Source organism: Alnus glutinosa, chromosome 4 (genome assembly GCF_958979055.1).
Source record: "Alnus glutinosa chromosome 4, dhAlnGlut1.1, whole genome shotgun sequence".
Lineage (NCBI taxonomy): Eukaryota > Viridiplantae > Streptophyta > Magnoliopsida > Fagales > Betulaceae > Alnus > Alnus glutinosa.
In genome coordinates this window covers 9,358,884-9,383,589 of record NC_084889.1, presented here as the reverse complement: position 1 = coordinate 9,383,589, position 24,706 = coordinate 9,358,884, and the positions used below count along the sequence as shown (strand labels likewise).

Here is a 24,706-nt window from a genome sequence, read left to right as displayed (position 1 = left end):
TTATTAAATGTTTTAACCAAGTAATCCCGCAACAAGCAAAAGTTGTGGCTTTTTATTCTGCTTTAGTCGAAGAGCGTGACACGGGTGTTTGTTAATTAGTCTTCCATAGTTCCATGAGATAGGTGATTCTCCAAGTCCGAATACAATACCATGTGACTGATCATCTTCGAGTGTCTCTGCAATGAGGTCTCCATCATGTTCACTAAGTGTCATAATTAATTGAAGTGTACGACAATTAATGACAAGAATTAATTCGTTATCTGTTCGTGTGAGTGACACATGCTGAACCCTCAAATTTGGCATACCTGGATTTTCCTCTCTCTCTCTCTCAAAAAGGTTCTAGAGACAGGGAGAGAAAACTTTGAGCTTGTTCACCGAGGGGGGAGGCTTCACGTCTCCCCCTCCTGGTGTTGGTCTTCCCCCTAGCCCGTGAGGGCTAGGGTGTGCTTTTGTCATCCCACTGGTCTCCAGTGGTGGATGTTTTGTTCTCCCAACCTTAGGGTTGTGGAGCTGTGGTCCCTCCTGGAGTTAGATCCGGTGAGGTTGGTGTTTTCTTTTATTGTTTTGTTTTTGGTTTTGTTGTTGTTGGTGCAAACAGAAGGATTCCCAGGCTCTAGCTTGTGGGAATGACGGATGTCGTGGGTCTCCGGTGGAGTTGTGCTTTATTGCTAGATCTATAAGCCTCGGCTGGGTGTTCGTCGACAGGAGCTTTTCTTTAGTGGTCGCCGGCCTCCTTTGGCTTCAGTAGTCACTCGACGGAGTTGTGCGGTTCTTTCTTGCGCGGGGAGTGTTCTCCCTGGGTTAACGTGTGAGGGTCACAGTTTGCATATCCGGCTTCGTTTAGTGTCAATCTGAGCTTCTGAAGGTCATTCAATGCTAGAAGGGTTCCCAGAGTAGGCGCGTGTTCTACACGCCCTGAGCTCCGGTGGCGATTCTCGTGGTGCTGGTTTTCTGGTTTTTTTTGTTTGTATTTGTACATTCTTGTATCTTTGTTCACAGTCTACATTTTGATAGCTGCTTTAAGCCAGGATTTTTCCTGACTTAGTGGATGGAGTTTCTTCAGCTTTATTTACTACAATGGCCTACGAGCATTGATGTAGCCTTCGGGCAGTGTTCTCAGCTTCTTTGCTCCTATATTTGTTCTGTAACTTTAGCCTTGATGTAATCCCTTTTGGGTTTCATTTCAGTAATGAAGGTTTTGGAGTTTGTTCAAAAAAAATAAAAATTAAAATTAAAAAAACATAATTAAGCATGATATCTACTCTTATAATTTTATTTTTTATTTTTTTAATCAATATTGGGAGAGTGAAAAGGGATATATTACAGAGGATTTTTAACACCCTTAATCACTAAAGAATAAATAAAAGGCTAGGAGAGTAAGCGATAATACTTCCAAACATAAGGTGGGAAGTTGAGCTGCTAAAGAATAGGATCGATCTCTTACCTATTCTTTTCCAAACTAAGAAACTTAAAAGAAGTACAATAAAGATATATAAATATGAAATCATTTACCTATATTTCCAAAGTACTCTTAATTGATACGCTGACATACATATATAGCAACTCATCATCAATCATCTTCTTCGTTGCTTCAAAGCCATGGCGCCTTATGAGAGACAATTCAGTGACAATTATATGTTGCTTAAGCCAGAAAATGCAAGTTTATATGATCTTGTCCGCTTTCTGCTTTCCTCTACATCAGAAACAAGTAGATTCATCCAGCGCACGAAAGAGCAAAAGGAAGATTTTTGTCGCCGATGGGTCATATTCATCTCCCTCTTTGTGCAGAAACTCCTCCTGTACTGGGGAAAGCCCATGGTCCAAATAGGAAATATGCTGGAGCTGTGGCTAAATCTTCTTTCACGAAACGGGGGATTTCTCATGCTGTTGTTAAATATCTTAAAAGGTTCGATCAGTCAATTTTTTTTTTCTATGTAGATATATAATTAATTAGTACATTGTGCATCTATATATATATAGTTCCAAATATAAAGAAATGAAATTGCATGCATGCAGTAATAATGCTATTATATATGTATGCATGTGTTCTAATGAAATGGCAATTAATGCCTAATTAAACCATGAATGGGTTAATTTATGCAGGAAATTTTGTGTGGCCGGAGAGGTCATCGGCAACTTTCACATCTGTGGTCGGAAACCTTGATCAAAGAGTGGAATTAGACAGAAGCATTAGACCTGGTAACCCAAAATATAATGCATCCCTTGCTATGATGGCCTCCAAATTGGCATACGAAAATGAAGCATTCGTTCAAACCACAGTCAGAAATCAGTGGAGTGTAACTATCATTTACATGCAGAAACATACTACATGTGTTTAATTTTATGATGCCCGTTGCCCATGAATCATAATGAGCCATTTTCTTTTTCATTTTTTGCGCAGATGAAATACTTGGGATTCTACAACTTCTGGAACGGTAAGAAGCATGCAACCTTAAGTATATTCTTTATATAAGAATGTATAGTTGACAAGTTAACAACTAGTTAATTAAATTAATAAGTAAGATTTTGTGCTTAATTACTCATTTTACCAATTATCGACTACCATGTCAATTTATTAAAAGATTTGTAATAAAAAGACTTATCCGATCGAAAGAAACTATCTTTGTAATACTTGTACTTTGATTGCAATACAATATTTTTTCTAACTATCTTTGTAATACTTGTACTTTGATTGCAATACAATATGTTTTCTCTTCGTTTTCGACCACGTAGAAATTAAAACAAACAGTTGTAACTTTAATCCAATTACGCACCAATCGACAGATTTCCTAGGACAACATTCAACTCAAGCCATGATGTTCCAAGATACAAGAGCTCAACCTAACCTGATCGTGGTTGCATTTAGGGGCACCCACCCATTCGATCCAATAGCATGGCAGACAGATGTTGATCTCTCGTGGTTTGAGCTGAAGGGGGTAGGTAATGTTCACAGTGGCTTTATGAAAGCTCTGGGCCTACAGAAGGACAAAGGGTGGCCGAAAGAAATAGAAAAAGGAGGAAGTAACCAACCACAATTTGCTTACTACGTAATCAGACAAAGGCTGAGAGACATATTGCAAAACAATGAGAGCGCGAAATTTATAGTAACGGGACACAGCTTGGGCGGAGCATTGGCGATTCTGTTTGTGAGCGTTCTAGCAAAACATGAGGATAAGATGCTGCTAGAGAGGCTGGAGGGGGTGTACACGTTTGGGCAACCAAGGGTGGGAGACAAGCAACTGGGGGAATACATGAAGGAGAAGTTGAACAAGTACGATGTAAGGCATTTGAGGTATGTTTACTGCAATGACATGGTGCCTAGGATCCCTTATGACGATGAAACTCATCTCTTTTATAACCACTGGGCGCCGTGCCTCTACTACAATAGCTGCTGCTATAATGGGGAGGTTCGGGACGAGCCGAATAAGAACTACTTTGCATTATTATGGGCGATACCGAAGCGTGTAAATGCAGTTTGGGAGCTGCTCCGGAGTTTCATAATCCCACATACAAAGGGTCCGGGCTACAAAGAAAGTTGGTCAATGAAAATTGTTAGGGTGGTTGGATTGGTATTCCCAGGAGTTGCAGCACATTGTCCTCAAGATTATGTTAACGCTACCCGATTGGGATCCTTACCTCAAGATCTTCAAAGCCCGGTAGATATGGAGCCGCTGCCATACAGATTATCCATGCGGAAGGGCAAGAATTAATTTTATTTAGGTTTTATTACTTTTAATTTATGTTTATTCTTTTTAATTTTCAAGAGTCAATGTATTAAATGTTTCTCCATCTTAATTATTTTGGATAATTCAATAATGGGCATTAATTGCCCTAAGGTTTAGCCTGCAGAGTCTATTTAAGCATGCATTATAATCCAATATAGAGGCAAAGTCTCATATTACGTACGTTGTTTTGCTGTTTTTTATTATTATTATTATTTCTCGTAAAACTCTTTCTTGTGGTGCGTCACTACGTACCCCAAAACAATTCCATACAAGCCAAATTCCAGCCAAAGAGTAAAGCCCCACCCAAAATCAACAACGAAATCAAGAACGACTAACAAAAATATCAACAACGAAATCACGATCGAATAACAAAAATGAAGAAAACGTAAGTCCCTCAATTCCCATTTCAAGCACACAAAAGAAGCCGCAAGAAAATAACTTCGGTTTTGATAAGTTTTACAACGTGGTCCAGTGGAACTGTTCTCGTTCTGTCCAGGTAACTTTAGCACCCATCTTCTATATAACTTCAGCTAATTTTTTAGCGCACGTACTTCTTAAAAGCGTACAAGCACGCTTGTTTCATTTTCTATTGGATTTCTTTGTTTTCATTGATGCCAGATTTCTGCAAAGGCCGTGTTTGTTAATTATTTTTCTGTGTTTAATTATTTGTTTGTAAGAAAATCGAAGGGGCTCAAGGCTTTTGTCCTTCTGAAAAAATCCAAAAGGCTTAACCGCGCGCTTAAGAGTTAAGGCTATGACCGACGCTCGGCTTGTTCGTGTAAACCTGGGTCTCTGTGCTTCCGTCATTTTGCTTTTTAGCGATGTGTAACAGACGTTAGCGTACGTAAAGTGTACGTTTAAAGTTACCTGGCAACGACGTCGCTTGGCATTATTCAATCTTAACCGTTCAAATCTTTTACAGCAGATATCTGGTTACTTTAATTACAGTAGTAAGCCGGATTCAAGTTTTTAAAGCGGGCATGCCTTTTTTTTTTTTTTTTTTTTTTTTTATTTATGTTTTTGAAATGTCCACACATGACACAACCTCGGATTGGAACTAATAATTTTCACTCCATGAACTATGATTTTTAACCAATTGAGCTACCATTAAGAACTGCTTTTAATTTTAAACGTTTATTATGTGAATACTTGATTGATTAGGATCCATGCTAATTAAAGTCTAAAATCTCCTTCAGCAATAGCAGCAGGCAATAACCCATTGAACAAAACTGTTGGAAGAAATAAAGAAAAGTGTACAAATGTTTTTTTGTTCTTTTTTTCCTCTTCCTAGGCTTAAAGTCACTGCTTTATCAAAGAAAACACTCTCCGAAAATAGATCTATGCTCCCTCTTCCTCTTCATTTCCCTTTCCACTCTCCGCTAGGTGCAGAGCCAACATTTGCACTTTGGGGGACCCAAATTGAAAAAATAAAAAAAATTAGGAGGCAAAACTAAAAAAATAAATAAAAATTAGGGGCAAAATTTAATTTGCCCCTTGCTACCTCTGCCCCTGCTTCTTTCTCATACCATCTCCTTTTCATTCTGATTTTTTCTTTTGTTTGTAGCTGTTCTCCGACTATATCAGCAATTTTGACCTCTCCGCATGCATCCATCCATCTACTTCCATGTAAGGACGGAGTCGAGAGGGTCGAGAAGGGGCACATGCCCCCCCCCCCCCCCCCCCCCCCGCCCCCCGCCCCCAACCTCCAAAAAAAATATTTCTTATCTATAGTATAAAATTTTCTAGATGCCCTTTTTGCCCACCCTCAACTGCAAAATTCGGGGCAATTGAAACCCAGTCACCAAACTTTAGGGGCAAACTTCAGTTGTAGAGAATGAATGTCTTGAAATTTTTCTGAATGTTAGGTTTAGGTTAGAACCAAATGAAAGGGGAAGAAGAAGATGAGAATCACGATGGCCTTAAACACACCGTTTTAAAAAACTGTCGTATTGTTTGTAGCCTTGTGGCCCTATGGGCCCAACCTTAGCTTCTTTCTTTGTTTCTTTCTTTTCTTTTCTTTTTTTTTTTTTTGTAAGTTGCGTTAGTGGGCTTAGGGGGAAAAAAATATCTGTGGGCCACATGGTGACTTACACAAAACAATGATGTGTCTAAAGTAAATACTTAAAAAATAAATAAAAAAAAATTAAAAAAAAAAAAAAAAAAAGAAGAAGAAAGAAAGAAGAAGAGAAGAAGAAGAAGAAGCAAATAGTATATTAAGGCCTAAATCTAGAAAGAAAAACTGAGCAAGAGATAAGGTCATTGATAAGGAAAAACAATTTACAAATTGAGAATTGCGATTTAGACTTTTTCGAAATTCTGAAGTTTTTCTTTCAGTTTGTCAATTAATTTTTATTCGAGCCTTTAATAATTTAAATCAATTGCTTTTTTAAAAAAAAAATTGCCTATTTCTTAAAAAATTTAAAGTATGCAATCAAAGTTTAATTTTGATTAATCTTTTAAATTTAGATTGCTTAATTAAATTAATTGTTATGAATATATATAAATCTTCCTACATATTTTAATTGTATGAAATATATAATTGTAGTTACTTAAAATTATCAAGAAGAACAATGATTTCATTATGCTCCATTCAAATTCTAATTAGTTGTTGAGATAGATTTAACAAATATAAAAACATACTTTTGCTAAGAGCATCCTTATCAAGCTCTTCAAAGTTTTCTCCAAATTTAGCTCAAATAATGTACTTTTTTTATTTTATCCATCACTTTTAAAGTTACTCTTACATCAAACTCTCTAAATTTTTCTCTATTTTAATTATATATTCTTTATTTATCAGTTTTGAGAATAACTACTTTAACTGTATCTCAAGAACATGAAAGTTTCTACAAACATCAACACAATACCGCAACACATACACAATCGGAAGAAAGAAGAACAAACAGAAAATCAGTTTCAAAGGGGGTTCGGCCAATCAGTGAATTTTACCCAATAATTTCACATCCAAAAACACTCAATCATTTATCAGAACCATCATCACCGAAGCAGGGGAAAAATTCAACAAATACCCATAACCCACCGAATGCCATTCAACCGGAAAATCAACCAACATCAAAGATAATTCCAACAAATCATAAATCAAAATAAACCTATAACAATTTGAACAAGAATTCATCAGAAATTACCTAGCGAATTTTTGTTCAAAGCTAGGGAAAAATCACCGGAAAATCGCACTCCTTGCTCACCTGAAATCGCCTCTGGAAGTCGCCGGATTTCCGGCCAGAATCGCCGGAAATCAGCTCCGGCCTACGATCCACCGGAAGCCGCGCCTCTGCTCTCCGGAAATCGGGTGTGGGTCGTTGGAGGGTCGGGTTTCTGCTGACGGGTTCCGGTTCTGGGTCCTCTCCTCCGTCGGTTTCTCGAGCAACGACCACCGGAAATCGGACCTCCGGTGGTCTTCTCCCGGTTTCACTCTCAGATCCGGTCTCTCCCTCTCACGATCTCTCTCTCTCTCAGTCGGCTTCTCTCTCTTCTCGGGTCTCTCGGTGTCTCTCAGAAAAGAGAGAAGAAAGAAAAACAGAAAAGACAGAAAAGAAAGAAGAGAAAGAAGAAAGAATGAGAAAGGGGAAAAAGGATACCATTGGTGGAGGAGTGGCAATGGTAGGGCTTTGAATCAAAGGGGTCTAGGGCTTTGGGTTTGCGCTGGAGGGGTCCGTTGGGAGTTGAAGACTTGCAGCTGATTTCCCTTGGCAGAGAGATCTTGCGGGAGGAAAGTGACGGAGGAAAATGAAGAAAGGCGCGAGAATGAAAAATAATAATAAAAAATGAAATAGCGTGAAGTTGATCCGCGATAAATATGGAGAAGGAATCTGACAAGAGTCATTTTGGTGAAACAATAGCCAACTTGATGCGGAGGAGTTTTTGAGAAGTTTCACCAAAATTTGGTGAAACTTTTAAACTGTCGAGTTCGATAATGATGCTCTAAAGAATTTTTTTTATTACTATCCTAGTGATAGAGACTAGATTCAAATGACATATCTACAAAAAAAAATCCTGTCAACCAATTATGAAGACTCGTCGTAGATAATTGATAAAGTAACAGGCTAGGTTAGACGTGACAGAATAAATTATATATTACATTTATATGTTTTAAACAATAATTAAATTTTTTTAGTTATATTTTTTTAATATTTTTAATTATTTTTTTTAACTTTTTTTTTTCTTTCATAAAAATATATAAAATATAAAATATAAAAATCTTGACCCCCTAGCCAGAATCTTGGCTCCGCCACTGCCTCCATGTTGTACCATTCATATCTTTCATGGCCGCTGCTGCTGTTTATTGGTTGTGTTTTTGTGTTGAATAAGAATTTTATCCTCCATAGACCTATGGGTTAGCAGAAAATGAAAGTCATAAATAACACTTTATTGTAAGAATTTTGTTTGTACGTATCTATGAATTTGTAATCTCATAACATGTTATGATTTTGCAGAGTTTTATACTTTATGATATAAGAGTTTTTATGCTCGTGATCTTTAATCAATAAAATACTCATATATTTTGTTTTTTTTTTGAAAAAAAAAAAAAAAGAAGCTATGCTTTATCTATCCTTATATTGCTCACATGAGTCGAATCTTTCTGGACTTAGAATTACTTGTTAAGAAAAAAAAAAAATACAAATACTCGAAATTAAAAGCACTTGGATCAAGTTTTAAGCAATAATTTGATGGACAAATTTGAGCGGAGAAGAGTGTGGTAGCTAGGAAGAGTTCGATAGAAAGAAAATGCTCGTGTAAAGATTCGTCTTTGGCACGTACGTTAATTTGTATCAAAAAACTGGGTTGACTGTAATTTTAGGATTATTGGTTGGAGTCGTCTTACGCACGTTGGTATTTGTAAACTTAGAATATGCATATATGGAATAGTACTGAACCCGATTCCCGATACACGTTAGCCATCACGATTGGTAGATGGCAGAAGCCAGAATTCTCCTACTGCCAACGCCACACAATTTTTATACAACCAAGTGGACCATGTGATGTGGTGGTACGTTCTATTCAATATAAAGTGATTATTGTATATAAATTATATAATTATTATTTTTCTATACTTAATTAGTCCACCCTGTAGGTTACGGTCACATATTTAAACATCCAAGTGTCTCACAACGTCGTACAACTACTTACACCACGTGAACTCCCACCACATTAAGGAATCATCGACCTAAAACATGCAACTTTTTAAAGTTCTGTTATATATATTAGAAAGGTTAGATTTTTCAAAATTTTGTTCTCAAACGATGATTTAACATATTTTTTAAAATAATAGATTACATGAAATTATGACACATTATTTATAAACTAAAATTTGAGATATATAACATTGCTCTATATGTGTGTGTGAATTGGCTTGGTTGATTAGGCTCCGTACTAATTAAAGTCTAAAAATCTATATAAGCAACGACAGTAGGCAGATCGATAACCATTGCTGGAGGAAATAAAGAGAAGGGTAATTTTATTTTATTTTTTTTTCTTGGATAACTTCACTTAAAGGTATCAAACTTTTACCCTTTTTGAGAGAATGTGCTTGAATTTCAAAACATCTTAATTTAGGGTATCCATTTTTTGAAAAGTCTCAAGAACAGGTCATCTGTTAGAATTTTCTATTAAATTCTGCCAAAATTCTCAAAATTCTCCTTCTTTTTTTTAGGAAAAAAAATTTTTTTATGATTTATGTGTTGGTCAGAATTTAACGGAATTTACAAAAATACCCATACTTAAATCTTTGAAAATTTTTAATGGAGGACCTGTTATTGAGGCTTTTCAAAAAATGGATACACTAAATTGAGACATTTTGAAGATCATGTATCTTCTCTAAAGAATAGAGAAAATTCGGTACACTTAAGTGAAGTTCTCATTTCTTTTCTTTTTTTTTTTCTTTTTTCTTTTTTCTTTTTTATATATATTGACGTCATTTGATCACTTCTTTTCTCGGCTCCATTAAGATTTATGATTTTTTTTTTTTTTTAAGTCACATTTTGTTTATATGGCAATGTGGTCTTTCACTTCAAAAAAAAAAAAAAAAAAAAAAAAAACCCTCAAAAATGTAGTAGAGGACCACCTTATCACATAAACAATGTGGTGAAAAGTTGTATTTTTAGGTGATGATGAATCATTACTCTTTCTAAAATGGTTTCGTAAACCAGGACTTTTTGGATTAGGATCCTCTACAATTTATAAAAAAAATTGAAATTCTCAAATTATGTGAATTCAAGCTATTTTTTACGTCAAATGATGTAAAAAATGCTACATATTAAAAATATGATATGTTATCGAGGCCAAAAAAAAAAAAAAAAACCATTCCAAAATGCTTTTTTTTTTTTTTTTTTACTTTTGAAGAGACGCTTCTTCTTTACTAAATCAAAATACAGTTTTTTGCTCAAAACTTTTATACGACATAAAGTATAAGAACCTCATAAAAATATATTAAATTCTCATTGCTAACATGTTATATTTTTAATGTATAGCATTTTTCATACCATTCGATTTATGAAACGACATAAATTTATATAATTTAAAAATCTCAAATTTTTTTTAAAATTGTAAAGAATCTTGATCATTAATTCGTTGGACTCATGCATTAGCAGCCACTAGACCGCCACATACACGGCCATGGACTGGCCATATGTGTTACAGCACATCACAGTACTTTTCTAAAACAAAAAATTAATACAAACAAAAACAGCACCAATAAAAAATAGAAAATTACAAGTGGTCGCCAAAGATTATTGTGTTGGTCCAAAAATTAGCATCACGAGTGGTCCCCAAAGATTCACTCTCAAGAAGCATTCTACTGAGCATGACTTTAGAAGACTTTTCATTAAAGAGGTGCTTGCCTTTTATAAAGGGGAGGTCATTCAAGCACTAAATTATACAGAAGAAGAGAGACACAGAAAAGGCAAGCCATGGCTTTGCATGGAATGCTTTTACAACAAAAATTGCTACTTGGAGCCTTAATTTTAGTAGCAACAGCCGCATCTCAACCCGATTCGAGCTGCAACAGCACATGTGGAAATCTTAGCATCCCTTACCCATTTGGAACAAGTGAGGGCTGTTACCTTGATCCATCTTTTCTCATCACTTGTAACTACTCGTCCGGGACTCCAAAACCGTTTCTGGGCGATAATATACCTATCCTTGACATATCATTATTGGATGGTGAATTGCGAGTCTCAAGCTTCGTAGCCCGTGATTGTTACAACGAGTCAGGCCTCCCTGTCAACGGCCACGATACCTTGTTCACATTGTCAGATTTCACCTTCTCATATACGAGGAACAAGTTCACTGTCATCGGATGCGACACTTTTGCGTTTATTGACAGTTTAGGGGAACGAAACTACTCGAGTGGATGTACTGCATACTGTGACCGCATTGATAGTGTGGTTAACGGGTCTTGCTCCGGCATTGGCTGTTGCCAAACTCCTATCGCAGAAGGTATAAGGGATTTTAGTCTTAGTGTTCATAGCTACAAGAACTACTCCGCAGTACGCAGCTTCAACCCATGTGGTTTTGCTTTTCTAGTGGAAGCAGAAGCATTCAACTTTTCCTCCTTAGACCTTCAACAATTGCAGAACAGAGAGTATGTTCCCCTGGTGCTTGATTGGGCAGTCGGATATGAGACATGCGAAGATGCTAAGGGAAATATGACAAGCTATGCATGTAAGGCGAAGTATAGTTATTGTTACAACTCCACCAACGGTGCTGGGTATCGTTGCAATTGCACCACTGGTTTTCAGGGAAACCCATACCTCCCTCATGGTTGCACAGGTAATTAAATACATACCTTTCCTTGTTAAATATATGAGCATAAAGGTTGTACGTAATATTGCTACCTTGTGATGGGCTGCACTGTGTTTCAGATATTGATGAGTGTGGAACTCCAAACCGTTGCGATTCTACTCAAAAATGCAACAACTTTCTTGGGAGTTACAATTGTTCTTGTCTTCAAGGATACGAAGACGATGGGAGAGGAAGTTGCCATGCTAAAGTGAACCAATCTAAGGTTATCCGTATTGCATTGGGTAAGTACTTAAGAGTTAAGAGTGCTTTTCATTATTTATTTATTTTTTATTTTTTTTGCTTTATAATTTATTCTAGTATTCCATCAAGTATCTAATATATATGAGATATGATCTTTCTCCACCTCAAGATATAATTTTTGACCACTTTGTTCATGTGGTAAGGTGGTCTCCTCCTAGCTAGCTTTAGAATTTTTTTTTTTCTAAAAAAAAAAAATAATAAAGTAAAAAGTAAAAATTGTCACGTAGACAAAAATAGTCAAGAGTTACGTCTTTGGATAGCAATTAATGTATCATATCTCAATACATATATATATATATATATATATATATAATGAGATTGATCAAAGCCTATGTTATTAGGTTGTATAAATTTCATAAAAATATAGACAATTTAAAAGAAAAGAGATTTATGGAGTTGACTTTTTTCAGGCAGATAGGTTTCACGTTTTAGACTAGTCGAAACAGGTTTAATTTACAGCCCCTCTCCTCTCTCTTAACATGCACCAAAATTCAATCAGTCTAATAAGCTAGCGTGTAAGGATCGTTTGGTTCAAAGCTAGCTGTTGACTTTATAAAGACCAATCATACAGGCCAATTAGCTAGATATGTGGTCGAGATGCACTCTACCGTACGCTCGTCCATGCGCGCCCTTGATGTAAATGTGGAATCCATCGGGATGGATAAATATCAAACCCGACAAAGTCGTCAACTAAGAGAGCTGCTACAGGTACAAAGGGAAGCTTACAAAAAATTTTACAAACTGACGTGGACTGTGACATGGCGTAATTTTAATTGAAAAACTTAAAAAACATCTTTTACAAACTTGACGTCAGAGTTTTCTGGCGAGAGAAAGAGAAAACCGGCAGGTTCACCGGGAAAGACTCCAACCAGACCCGACCACCGGCGAGGGAAAGAGAGATCCGGCCGACGGTCCATTCCCGAAAGCCATGGATGGCCGGCGACTGGAGCTCGCGAGAGATCCTCCCGGAAACAGAGATCCGCCCACCCCCGACAACCTTACCAAATCCGGCCATATCTGAGATCCGGCCTAACGTGGGTGAGATCCGACCGGATCTCTCAAACCCACGCCGTCTAAGCGTGGGTTTCCGGCCGGGAACAGAGATCCGGCCACCCCCGACGACCTCGCCAAATTCGGCCTACCGTGGGTGAGATCTGGCCGGATCTCTCAAACCCACGCCAGCTGAGCGTGGGTATTCGGCAGGAGATCCGGTCGGATCTCAGATTGGCCGAGACCCACGCACAGCCAAATTTGAGATTCGACTGGATTTCTCAAACCCACGTCGGCCGCGCGTGGGTTTCCAGCCGGATACGGTCAAAGATTCGGCCGGCCGGTGAGAGAGAGGGGGGAGAGAGAGAGAGTGCCGGAGAGGGGGAAAGGGGGAGAAACTGACGTGGTTTTTAAACAAAAATAAAAAAATTGTGTAAATGAGTTTTTTAATTAATAAAAAGCCACCTCACATGCCAAGTCAGTTTGTAAAGTTGTCTTTGTAAAAGTTTGTAAGTACCTCTAGCATTTTTCGTCAACTAAAAAAGACGTCAGCACTCAGCAATGAGATCAACATCCTAGAAACTTAGCTTGAGGTCCTTTTTTTTTTTCTAAAAATTTTTAATTTTCTAAAAGTAAAACAGTTACACCAATAAAGGGAGGGGATCATGCTCAAAAAAAAATAAAGGGAGGGGATCTTTTTCATGGATCCGGCTTTGCATGCAATAGTTAAAAACGGTACCATTTTTTACTAAACGGTATTGTTTTTAACTTAAAAAAAATTTGCTTTTTAAAAATTTATTAAAACTTAAAAATTATAAAAAATAATAACAATAATAATTAAAAAGCAAAAACTATTAAAAACTAAAAAAAAAAAAAAAGGGAGGGGCGGGGTTAAGTTCAAACAAATTGAACCATCCCCAAAACCCAAACCTTTTCTTTCTTTTTTTTTCTTTTTTTTTTTTTTTTTTGGTTTGGCCCTTTGGTTGGGGTGGTTCGCCCACCCCAAATCGGCCAAGTGGGTCCCTTGACCAAAAATGGAAGGCTGGCCACTCCTTTTGTTTTTTTAGTTTTTAATAGTTTTTGCTTTATAATTATTATTTTTTATTATTAAATTTTTAAAGCAAATTCTTTTTAATGGAAAACAGTATCGTTTTCTACTACAGGATGCATGCGGTAGTTTTCACTACCACATGCAAGCCAGATCCCTTTTTCATTACAAATCAATTGAGCGTAAAGGAGTAGATAGAATACAGTCTAATCTAGATTTAGCCGCAACCCTATAAGATACGTGATAGCTAGCGTAGAAATGGGCATTTCTGTGAATTTTTCAAGAGGAAGAGGAATTGATGGTTGAAATGACAACAAAATGATGATCTCCAAAAATAGTTCACCCTTTCTCTTGCCCTTCTCAATTTCCTAGAACACTTTTGGCTTTGGCAGTTCTGTTTAAGAAAATGATTTTTGCACAACTCAAATGCACAATTCTTACACAACTTAAGACACATTGGTGGAACCCACATGCATGAGTCTCACACATGTCTTAAGTTGTATAAGAGTTGTGCAATTGAGTTGTGCAAGAAACGCATCTTTTCTGTTTCTCTTGGGTTGTGTAGGAGTTATGTAAATAGGTTGTACAAAAATCATTTTCCGTTTAATAAAGGCTTCCTTCATTGATGCGGGAAAAAAGAAGGACAAGGAAAAAAAAAAAAAAACCATTTAGAAAGCAAAAATTATAATTACCGTCTATAGCATTCTAGCTTTTTCTTCCAAGAAAAAGCTTAAAATCAAAATTCTTGGCTTCTTCTCAAGTAACAAAGAAACATTAAGGTTTTAATTAGAAAGGAAAGACACCTCAAAATTAAACTTGGTTCAACTTCACATTCACCACATCTACTTTGATACACTTCTATTATCTAAACTACGTATGTTTTACTTTGATATATAAAATTTGACATGAATCACATTGTTCACTGATCATGGTACGTACGTAGATGTATGCTTATGCAGCTTCACTAGATTCATTGTAAAACAAATGTCACATATTTCGTTTTCATTTATCAAAATGCATGCATGTTTGAACAAATGCAGGTATCAGCATAGGCCTCTTAGCACTGGTCGTGGGAGGTTCATGGATATCTTGGACACTGAAAAGAAGAAAGCTTCTCAAGCTCAAAGAGAGATTTTTCAAACAAAATGGTGGATTAATGTTACAACAAAAACTCTTGAGTCACAGAGGGTCTAGGGAGACAGATAAAATCTTTAGTGTAGAAGAGCTTGAAAAGGCCACCAACAACTACGACAAGAGTAGAGTCCTTGGCCAAGGAGGCTTTGGAACTGTTTACAAAGGAGTGTTGCCAAATGACAAAGTTGTTGCCATTAAGAAGTCCAAAATTAGTGATCAGAGACAAATTGAACAATTCATAAACGAGGTGATTGTGCTTACCCAAATCAATCATAGGAATGTGGTTAAGCTATTAGGTTGTTGTTTAGAAACAGAAGTTCCCTTACTAGTTTATGAATTCATCACAAACGGGACTCTTTCTGACCATATCCATAATAAAAGCCTAGCATCCTCACTCTCATGGGAAAAGCGTCTAAAAATAGCAACAGAAACTGCAGGAGCACTTGCATACTTACACTTTTCAACTTCTATGCCAATTATACATAGGGATGTGAAACCTTCAAATATACTTTTAGATGATAATTACATGGCAAAAGTGTCTGACTTTGGAGCTTCGAAGCTAGTACCTCTTGATCAAACACAGTTAAACACTTTGGTGCAAGGAACTTTCGGGTACTTGGATCCCGAATACTTCTATACTAACCTACTAACAGAAAAAAGTGATGTCTATAGCTTTGGCGTTGTTCTTGCAGAGCTATTAACGGGAAATGAGGCACTCTCTTTCAAAAGGCCCGAAAGTGATAGAAATCTCGCATCGTACTTTGTTTCTGCAATAGAAGAGGATCGCCTACTTCAAATTCTTGAGGATAACATTGTGAATGAGGGCAATATTCAAGAACTAAAGGAAGTTGCTAAGCTTGCAAAAAAGTGCTTAAGCATAAGAGGGGAAGATAGGCCGACTATGAAGGAAGTGGCAATGGAGTTGGAGGGATTGACAATTATGGTGAAGCATCCACGGAAAAATGCTGATCTCCACAAGGAAGAGACTGAGTTCTTCCTCGACGGCCATACACTCTCTTTCAACATTGATGTTGGCATTGGTTGTTCTTCTACTACTGAGTACAATAGCATGACGAACCAGGTATTGGAACCACTAAATGATGGTAGATAATTTATAAGTCCATGGTGATGCAGACGACAAGAGTTAATTGGGTCCTGTAATTTTATTTTGGTTTTACTAGTTTTAATTTGTGTTTATTTTAATTTTCAAGCTAGTCAAAAGTATTTTGTGATCCAATAAATGGAAACGAATGACGTTTTTTCAGAGTGTTGTCTTAAGGTTTAGTCGTGAGTCTATTTAAGCATATGTACTTTAATTTGTGCTCCAATGGAGACAAACTTTGATGGAATAAATTATAAGAAAGTGATTTTCACTCTCTTTTTCTTTCTATTCTTCCTCTTCTCTCTTCTCTTTCTTTCCCGTCTCCCCTGATCTTTCTAGCTTCTGCTCTATCTTCTGTATCTTTCCTCTCTTAACTTCTTTCTCCTTTTTTGCCCTAATTTCAGAGTGTATTGTCGTGATCAATGTTTGTCCCGAATCACATGGTTATATATCTGCATCAGTTGATGAAATCAATTATTGATATATCTCTTGTTTAGCTATAGGCAATTATAGACCAGGTGATGAAAAAGGGAGGTGCAATTGAACTTCTGTATGCCTATTATTTTTGAAACCAGAAACAATTTATGGGAAAAGGAACATTCATCGATGGAGCCTGCAGACAATGCATGTATAGGTAGTATTTAAAATCTAGTACTTATGCTACTTTCTGAGATTGAGGTTTACCGTCCAAGGCCCTGAAGAAGTAAATAATCATGCTGGGAATTTGTATGGTTTGAAGAGATCTAATCATAAATTCAACTTCTAATTGAAATCATAAAAAATTATAGTAAAATTTTTCATTCTCCCTTACTTTTTGTAAAACATGTCGTCTCTCAATGGAGCTATAATGTGGAAGGACCCCAAATTTGAAAGAAGCATACATAATAAGTGAAAAATGACAAGATACACGATCAAATGTATCTTGAAATTTGAAAACAACAGTACTCCCTATATATGTTGCTCAAATTCAAATAATATCATGATTTTATAATCCATGTTACTGTTCAAGAAATAATAAGATCTTTGTCTTCTTTGTATGTCTTGGTTTAGAAGCAAAGGCAGCAAGCATATACCTCCAAGTTCCTTATTGCATTGTTTGCTAAAATTCCCAGTTGCAGAACTTGGGAGTTTAACATGTATAGACTTGTCCCCTATTTTCAGCTTGTAAATACACAATATTAGCATTTTTTAAAAGCAAATGGGAAAATGAGCTGTATATGCAAGGAAATGAATCAGGCCAAGAGTTTGGCCTACTTGATAGCAACTATAATAACAACCGAGAGGGTTCCGAGTATATTCACCTCATTATCCAAACATATATGCTTGCTCTAAGAGATGCTCTAAAACTTTTATATTGTGTATATTTAACTAATATGAGGCAAAAATCACGTCCATCAACTTGTTTTCACCTAATCTAAAAGAGCGCCCCTTCTGTCCGGTCAGGGCAGAAAACCAGTGCTTTCTGCCACCAATAAGAGATTGACACATCAGCCTATAACAAGAAAAACTATTGTTTGTAAAACACTGAATCCAATCATTTTTTTTTAACTTTTTCAGTATGAAAAAAAAAAAAATAAATAAAAAATAAAACAAAACAAAACAAAACAAAAAAAACTCCCAACCACCGCCCACCCAGACACCGCCGCCGACGCCACTGTTCCACGCTGGAAATCACCGCGCGGCTACTTCCCAATGGCCGAAGGTGGCTGCGCGACCGCCCCATGGACCGGGGGTAGCCACGCGGCTGCCCCATGGACTGGGAGTAGCCACGTGACCACCCCCTATGGCCGAGGGTGGCAGCCACCCCCAATTCTGGCGGCGGCCAGTGACTGGAATGATTTTTTGTTAATATTTACTTTTCTTATTTAATAATGACATGTCAATCTCTCATTGGAAGGCAAAAACCAACAGATTTTTGCCACTTCCTGATTAAATTTATTCCCAATCTAAAATATATTTTGCTTTTTATTAACTACTTTTAGGCAATTACTATTGCTTATGCATTCTTTTTTAAATCATTTATCTCTTATCTTTCTCTCTCTCTCTTCTCTCTTGGTGATTTAAGAAAATAAAAAAAAATATATATATGGAAAATAATATTTAAAAAAATAGAAAATCTTTTGAAATTTGTATTGAAATAGTAGGTAAAGTAAAAAATTATGCTTTTTGACTGCTAACATACATAACATTGTTGGAGATGCCGTCGCGAAGGATCCAGAATCAAGATCAGGTATAAAATTGACTCTACTAACATCTATAGAATTATACAATATCAATTAGAAAATCTAGGCCATGATTGTATGAATGGTAACAGAGATCACACATCACTCTACCTGCAAGTTAACTCGAGAAAATAAATATCAGACACCTAATTAAATTAAGCAGCTAATTAAATTTTTGGGTTTAATTAGTCGGTTCTCAGATACAAGACCAGTTCCAGAAAATGGGTATGTCTCATTTCTGTGCTGGTTTACAAATACTTCAAAAACACATAATTCCTAAATTAAAATAAGAAAGCGTTTGGAACCAGACTACTTCTGCATCTTCATAAATCATAGATGATGAAACAGTGAAAAAAAAAAAGAAAAAATAAATAAATAAAAAGAACATTGCCCATAAACATAGCAAATGGAACATTTTCAAAAATTAATATATCAATCATAATATTGCACAGAGTGGACATAATCTAGTCATTTCCAAGTTTCAACAAAAATATAGCTCAACTAGATGAATGGTATCTCCATTTCTGGGCCAAGCTGTCTTGGTAGAAAAGAAACCTCCGAAAGGAAAAAAGAAACAAAAAATCTAAAGCTTTATTTACATACATACACGCGTTATTAACCATAGAATCCCCAGGAATGCGGTGACTGGAGTCTCACTTCTTATCAGGTACCTTGCTGGAAGTACTGGTGCTTTAGTCCACCACAGACTCTGCATCGACACCAAATAAGTGTCAAAATAATATTTGTCCTCCGCTGTACACCATCCAATCATGTTCTTGCAAGCCATTTTCCATTCTACTTTAACCTGGCCAGAATTAGAGCATAGCACGTAAATAAGGGAACATAGGACAATGTACAGAGATAGACTCCCATCATTATAAATAGTAGTCTTTCATGCAAGATCATCCCAAAATATAGACACATGGCACATTCTATATTTGTGAAACCAATTTTGGTAATTTTGGAGGACCAAATTATGCCTTCAAATCCATTTCCAATTGCAACGTTCAGATGCATTTCAACTAACAAAATTACATAAGAGTAATATGGGTGTGTATTAAGCACTCTCCCCTATCTAATTAGTAAAGCTGTGCTTGTCAATTGTACACTGGAAATTAGGCATGAATAGAATGAAAGTAATTGTCTTGCTGACTTCTCAGCTTCATAAAGTAGTGTTGCAGACATGTCTGAAAAGTATTCAATGGATGAGACTCCAGTGGAAATTAAGGACAATAACATGAAAAATTATTAAAAGGGATCAAATTCTGAACCAGAGAGAATTTTACAGAGAAGTTACCTGCTAGTATTGGTCAAGCAGAGTAATAGATGGCTGGATGAGGCATTAAAAAGCATGGCAGGTGAAACAACCACTCAAAGAGCTTATCTGACGGGTTCTGCGGAATGATAAAGCCTTATGGGAAGTCCCGGTAACTTGATGGGCCTGATTGACCACCACTGAGCTCCTCATGTCTTGAGCTCTCTTTTGAGCCAATCTCAGCTTGTTCATTATCTTATCCATGGATGATGATCTCTTCTTTTCCAGCTTCATCTGAAATAAATGTCTAAGTGAGGGCCATATACCAAATGCCTATGCCTCCCTTTTGAATAACACAAACACATTTAACAATGTTGCTGTAAGAAGATACAGAGAGAGAGAGAGAGAGAGAGAGAGAGAGAGAGAGAGAGATTCTTAACTACTTTTATCATTTTTCCAGGGGTAGAGGGCTAGAAATCTCGTGAATAGCTAACTTGTTCATGTTAAAGAATTCTATAATCCTATTTCCTGCGACTTCCAGTACAAAGGCTGGGCTGAATGGAGCCTAGCCCTCCCCTTTCCCATAATCCCCCGATCTCCTAATATTATTTAAATGGAAAAATCACTCTAACAAAATTTTGTTCGAATGTAAATTAAATGATTAAATCCATCCATTCCTATTAGCTTAAACTTGTGGATTAGTGGTGATTTAACATGGTATCAGAACAGAGGTCTTGAGTTTGAACCTTATTTCTGTCATTCACCTCCCATTTCAACTAAATATTTCACGTATTGGGCTTCACATATTAAGATAAAGTTTGAGTCCATATGTGAGGGAGAGGGTTAGAATATAAATTAAATGATTAAATTCATCCATTTCTATCAGCTTAAACTTTTTGAATAAGTAAGGATTTAACAAATTTCACATTTCAAGTAAGTTGTCCAAAAAAAAAAAAAAAAAGTCATTTTCTTACCATGTTCAAGAGTGAGACATGTTATGTTCCGATTATTAAACGAAACCAAAGAAAATTTGGTTAACCTTGAATTCATATGTTGTGATATCTTGGCACTAACACTAAAATCATCCTAAATTAGACCAAAGTGACATTCCCGGAAAGAATATAATCTAATCACATTGGCGAAAGAAGAATAAAGGCAACATCTCTCTGCACCGAGGGTTGATTATTGGGCAACTGTTTCAACATATATATAACAATGCATTACAAAACAATTCATTAAAAATATAACCTCTAGCTTGCGTATTGCTGCCTCAGCTTTTGCCTTCTGCAGGTTCTCCCATGCACTGATTTTGGCTTCCTCTCTTTTCAACCTGGAAAAAAGTTGAAGACAATGACACATCAATATAGAATAGACAAGTTTCTGCATACGTTTCATAGCTAGCACTTAATGAGATTTATCTTCTGGTCTAATACTACGGCCAAAACTAATAGTTAAGGCTTATAAATTATGGAATTGGTGGTCGGTAATATCTTTGGGCAGGAAATTGGATGTTATGACAGTCGGGGGATTAGACCTGGTATCTGACCAAACTGACATGAATTCCGTGATATTCACTAAACTAACAAATCCATTGCTGTCACCTGGAACTGATTTACATTTGGGACACTTGTTTGAGTTCAAAGGTAATAGTTCAACTCCCTGAGAGAATTAAATTACTTATATAAAAGCTAACTCATTAAAGATCTGTTCACCACTCAGTATAAGCAATTAGCCATCTGCAGCTCAGGACAATTTAAAGGATCCTTGTCTCCCAGCTGTTTCACAGCAAGATATATCCAAAAGTTTATAATGCCAGTCTTGCAAAATCACACATCCTGCCTTTTATTTCACCCCCACGTGGATGAACTATGGGACAATATTTCTTGTTAGGGATCTCATAATGATTAAGAAAGACCTGCACTATTTGATATCTCCGACATTTTTCTTAACTAAGTTTTAATGATCCCATTTGCTTATAAGGTGTCCTTCATCGTGTTCTCATTAAATGACCTGACAAAATTAAGAACACGTAGGTAATAAAATAGTCAAATATTCATACTTGGAAATGCTCTTTACATCCCAATCTGAAGATTGAGTATCTCTGTCTTTCTTTTTCCAGTTATCAACATTCCCTGAGCCCTTCCCAGAGAATCGAGCTCTATGTTTTTTGGACCACCTAGTGACGGTGACACGTTCATCTACCTGCACATCCCTAACTTCCAATTTAGAGGATGGGACATTCTGCAACTCCACAATAGGCAGGGCGGAGGGAGTGGAGGCAGAGAAAGAAAGCCTCCTTTGGGGAGACGAGTGAGTGCTATTCTCTGGGCTCATTTGGGTTGCCATGTCCCTTCTTGAAACATCTCGAGATATGTCGGTGGCTCCATCCTTGATCCCATCAAGCTTTTCATCTGTTTGTTTTTACCAAGGGCAAGAGGCCAATATCAGATATGTAATAATCCAACAGGTTTAACAATTTCATTAACAGTTCCCCATCTTTCCAGGTAAAGACACATTTATGCTTAACATTGTTCAATAAGCATAAGCATAAAAACTGCTGAAGTAATGTGGAGATTGCAGAATGCAAAAGACCTAACCAACTAACCAAAACCCAAGTAAAAGGAAGTGACATCCACATCCAGTTGTTGCCTCAATCAATTCTTTTCTCCTTTACTCTGACAATGACATCCATGAATGATAGCAAACTAATGAAGTCTGAAAAGTATGCAAAGTCTAATTATAATCCCAGAAAGCAAGGCTCAATGGAGCTAATCTAGTAGTACCTTGGGATCCAGGCAATGATGACTGGCTTGGCATCTCAGAGTACCCATGCACACTAACCGAACGGGCCATGCAAGGCTCGGTCCGCCCAGCAAAGCCTCCACCATTATTGCCACTACAACGCATCCCCAACCCATCCGCCGCTATCACACTGGCAGAAAACGGAGAACGCGTGGCGAAATTATCCACATTCCCCGCATCAAACATCGGCATCGCTGGCGAATACAGCGAGTAATATGCAATCCCAGGCGGCCCGAGCGGCCCACTCTTGGACTTGGGACGCCTCTGCTGTGGCTGGACCGAAGGCCTCGCACCACCGTCTCCCGAAACCGGACTGAAAATCCACCTCTCGGCGTCTTCCCATTTCGAAGGCAACGTCGACCTTCCGTTGTTGAAAGGCAGCAACGCAGCATTCACCGCCTGCCTCCGGTTGGCGCTCGCATGCGACGGTACTCGCTCCGAGCTCCAACCCTTTTGCCCTCCGATTCCCGCGTGCCGATAATTCGGTGTCCCGGGACTCGGAAACGTCCCGGACCTGCGAGACGAAACCGCTGAGCTTTTCTTCATGGTCGCCAAGCGCGGCGACGAGGAGGAGGAGGCGGTAGCATTGTTCAGATCCAACGACGCGGGTCTTCGCCTGTCTGGATTCTTGGACAGAGCTTCAGATCTGGATCTCCGCTCCTGGCATTCTATGTAGAGAATCGAAAGAGAACTTGTAAAAATCAACGCCTCGAATAAACCAAGCAAAAGCTTTTAGTTGCGGCTTGTAGAAGGTACCTTTGAGAGCTAGAGAGAAGGAGCTCCTGGCAGAGTCTAGGGGCGGTGTTTCGTCTTCAAACTCTGCGTCGCTGTCTTCCTTTTGAACTGCGCATAGTACAAGGAAACAGTGAGAGTGCGTGTTACTGGAATTTGAATTTTAAAGGCGTCGTCGTTTCCTTTCTTCTTTTTCTAACTTTCTGTGTTTTTTCTTTGTTGAAAGAGCAAAGACATGGAATCGAAGGGCACCTTTTGGTTTGTCTCCATTTCTGGAGAAACGACTGTGCTTGCTGATAGAGTTATTGTAGTGCACTGTTGGTTTGTTTGGATCTGAATCCGGATCTGGACCACTCGAGCTCTCGCGATGATCGCCATGCTCAGGTCCTGCCAAATGCTGCATCAAATCACAGATTTCAAACGCTTCGAACCCGACGAACAAAATTGATCGACCTCACGCCGAAACAAAAAACGCGCAATTAAAAAAAAAAAAAAAAAGCATAGGAGCGGGAATTAATTACTAGAGAGATTTCAGAGGCGAGGGAGTCGTGGTCATGGGCATCGGATGCGAACGAGCAGCGGTCGACGCTAGCGGAAGCAGAGGAGAAGAGGCTGCCGAAGTTTGATTCGAGGGTGAATATGACGGAGTCAGGGCTCGCGTCGCGAGGTCCCACGCCCGGACCTCTCGACGACGTGGATGTCTGGTCCTGAAACCCCATCTCTGCAGGCATCGTCGATATCACATTCACACACACAGTCACACAGACACGGGCCTTAAGACTTAAGAGAGAGATGAGATTCGCGTTTGAGCTTGGAATGTGTGTGAATGGCGGGTATAAGGGGGAATTCGTTAATTATGAAGGACATACTGAACAACGTGGCGCTTAAAAAAAAAGTTGATTAGGACTAAAAAAAAAAAGGCGTAGAAAGTTGATTAGGGATTTTCAAATTCTTTGGCTTTTTTATCCAAATTATTTTGGCGCTTCTAATTATAAATTATGGGAGGTTTGTTTTGTTTTGTTTTGTTCATCAAGTGCTTTTGCTTCTTTTAATAATGTTTGCCCTTCACTATCATCATCGCCATATATATTTGACTGAAATGGAATGCCAGTACGGCCCTTGGATCGTATGGCTGGGATGAGACCGTTTCGGGTTTTGCAAGCGGGGGTAAGAACGACTTTTGACTTGCTGTTTTTTTGGAAAGTTGTAATAAAATCTTTGCAATGCCGGACAAATTATGGCAGAACATCATGATGATATGTCTCGGAAGTGGAAGTTAATTTTTTGACAGATTGGTAAAAGAGGGTAAAATTAAAATCTCACGGTAAAAGAGGATAGTTTGAATAAAAACTACATAAAGTAGTGGCAACTTTTCGTTGAAGAATGTATGGTGTCGAGGGTAATTTTTAAAAATCCTACTATTAAAAAAAAAAAAAGGTAACTTTGTATAAAAATTACATAAAGTAGTGGCAACTTTTCCGTTAAAGCATGGTCATAGAAGTCAAAAATAGATTCGTTAAAGGATATATGGTTTCACCAAAACGGAATAGATTTTTTTTTTTTTTTAATAACAATTCTTTTTTTTATTCATTTTATAAAAATAGAACATGTTTCTCTAACAAAACAATATCATATATA

The 24,706-nt window shown here is 37.5% G+C and overlaps 3 protein-coding genes across 4 annotated transcripts; 2 read left to right on the top strand and 1 right to left on the bottom strand.

Annotated features, from left to right (window-relative positions):
• Window positions 1–1,569: 1,569 nt before the first annotated feature.
• Window positions 1,570–3,714, top strand: LOC133865341 (triacylglycerol lipase OBL1-like). Its single transcript, XM_062301733.1, has 4 exons — window positions 1,570–1,906; window positions 2,104–2,297; window positions 2,402–2,435; window positions 2,785–3,714. The coding sequence occupies exons 1-4, from the start codon at window positions 1,600–1,602 to the stop codon at window positions 3,708–3,710; spliced, it is 1,461 nt and encodes a 486-aa protein (XP_062157717.1). The 5' UTR covers window positions 1,570–1,599; the 3' UTR covers window positions 3,711–3,714.
• A 6,902-nt stretch (window positions 3,715–10,616) lies between these two features.
• On the top strand, window positions 10,617–16,219 carry LOC133865448 (putative wall-associated receptor kinase-like 16). Of its 2 annotated transcripts, XM_062301862.1 has the most exons (4): window positions 10,617–11,177; window positions 11,274–11,510; window positions 11,603–11,764; window positions 14,862–16,219. In XM_062301862.1, exons 1-4 carry the CDS (start codon window positions 10,649–10,651, stop codon window positions 16,064–16,066), a joined length of 2,133 nt encoding a protein of 710 aa, XP_062157846.1. In that variant the 5' UTR covers window positions 10,617–10,648; the 3' UTR covers window positions 16,067–16,219. The 2 variants fall into 2 exon arrangements, with proteins under 2 accessions (XP_062157846.1, XP_062157845.1); XM_062301861.1 differs by having other exon boundaries at window positions 10,617–11,510.
• A 2,460-nt stretch (window positions 16,220–18,679) lies between these two features.
• On the bottom strand, window positions 18,680–23,885 carry LOC133866743 (uncharacterized). Its single transcript, XM_062303371.1, has 8 exons — window positions 23,590–23,885; window positions 23,321–23,465; window positions 23,093–23,179; window positions 22,318–23,004; window positions 21,594–21,945; window positions 20,783–20,864; window positions 19,577–19,828; window positions 18,680–19,084 (listed from the first exon to the last, which is right to left on the bottom strand). The coding sequence occupies exons 1-7, from the start codon at window positions 23,797–23,799 to the stop codon at window positions 19,622–19,624; spliced, it is 1,770 nt and encodes a 589-aa protein (XP_062159355.1). The 5' UTR covers window positions 23,800–23,885; the 3' UTR covers window positions 18,680–19,084; window positions 19,577–19,621.
• Between the last annotated feature and the right edge of the window lie 821 nt (window positions 23,886–24,706).

Excerpts from the sequence above, each read along its gene's own strand:
- LOC133865341 (XM_062301733.1), top strand. The coding sequence starts at position 1,600 with ATGGCGCCTTATGAGAGACAATTCAGTGACAATTATATGTTGCTTAAG. Across the intron at positions 1,907-2,103 it reads GTTGTTAAATATCTTAAAAG|GAAATTTTGTGTGGCCGGAG; the intron begins GTTCGATCAGTC and ends TAATTTATGCAG. Across the intron at positions 2,436-2,784 it reads ATTCTACAACTTCTGGAACG|ATTTCCTAGGACAACATTCA; the intron begins GTAAGAAGCATG and ends ACCAATCGACAG.
- LOC133866743 (XM_062303371.1), bottom strand. The coding sequence starts at position 23,799 with ATGCCTGCAGAGATGGGGTTTCAGGACCAGACATCCACGTCGTCGAGA. Across the intron at positions 23,466-23,589 it reads TCGCCTCTGAAATCTCTCTA|CATTTGGCAGGACCTGAGCA; the intron begins GTAATTAATTCC and ends GATTTGATGCAG. Across the intron at positions 19,829-20,782 it reads CAGCAATACGCAAGCTAGAG|ATGAAGCTGGAAAAGAAGAG; the intron begins GTTATATTTTTA and ends CATTTATTTCAG.
- LOC133865448 (XM_062301861.1), top strand. The coding sequence starts at position 10,649 with ATGGCTTTGCATGGAATGCTTTTACAACAAAAATTGCTACTTGGAGCC. Across the intron at positions 11,511-11,602 it reads CCTCCCTCATGGTTGCACAG|ATATTGATGAGTGTGGAACT; the intron begins GTAATTAAATAC and ends ACTGTGTTTCAG. Across the intron at positions 11,765-14,861 it reads GGTTATCCGTATTGCATTGG|GTATCAGCATAGGCCTCTTA; the intron begins GTAAGTACTTAA and ends GAACAAATGCAG.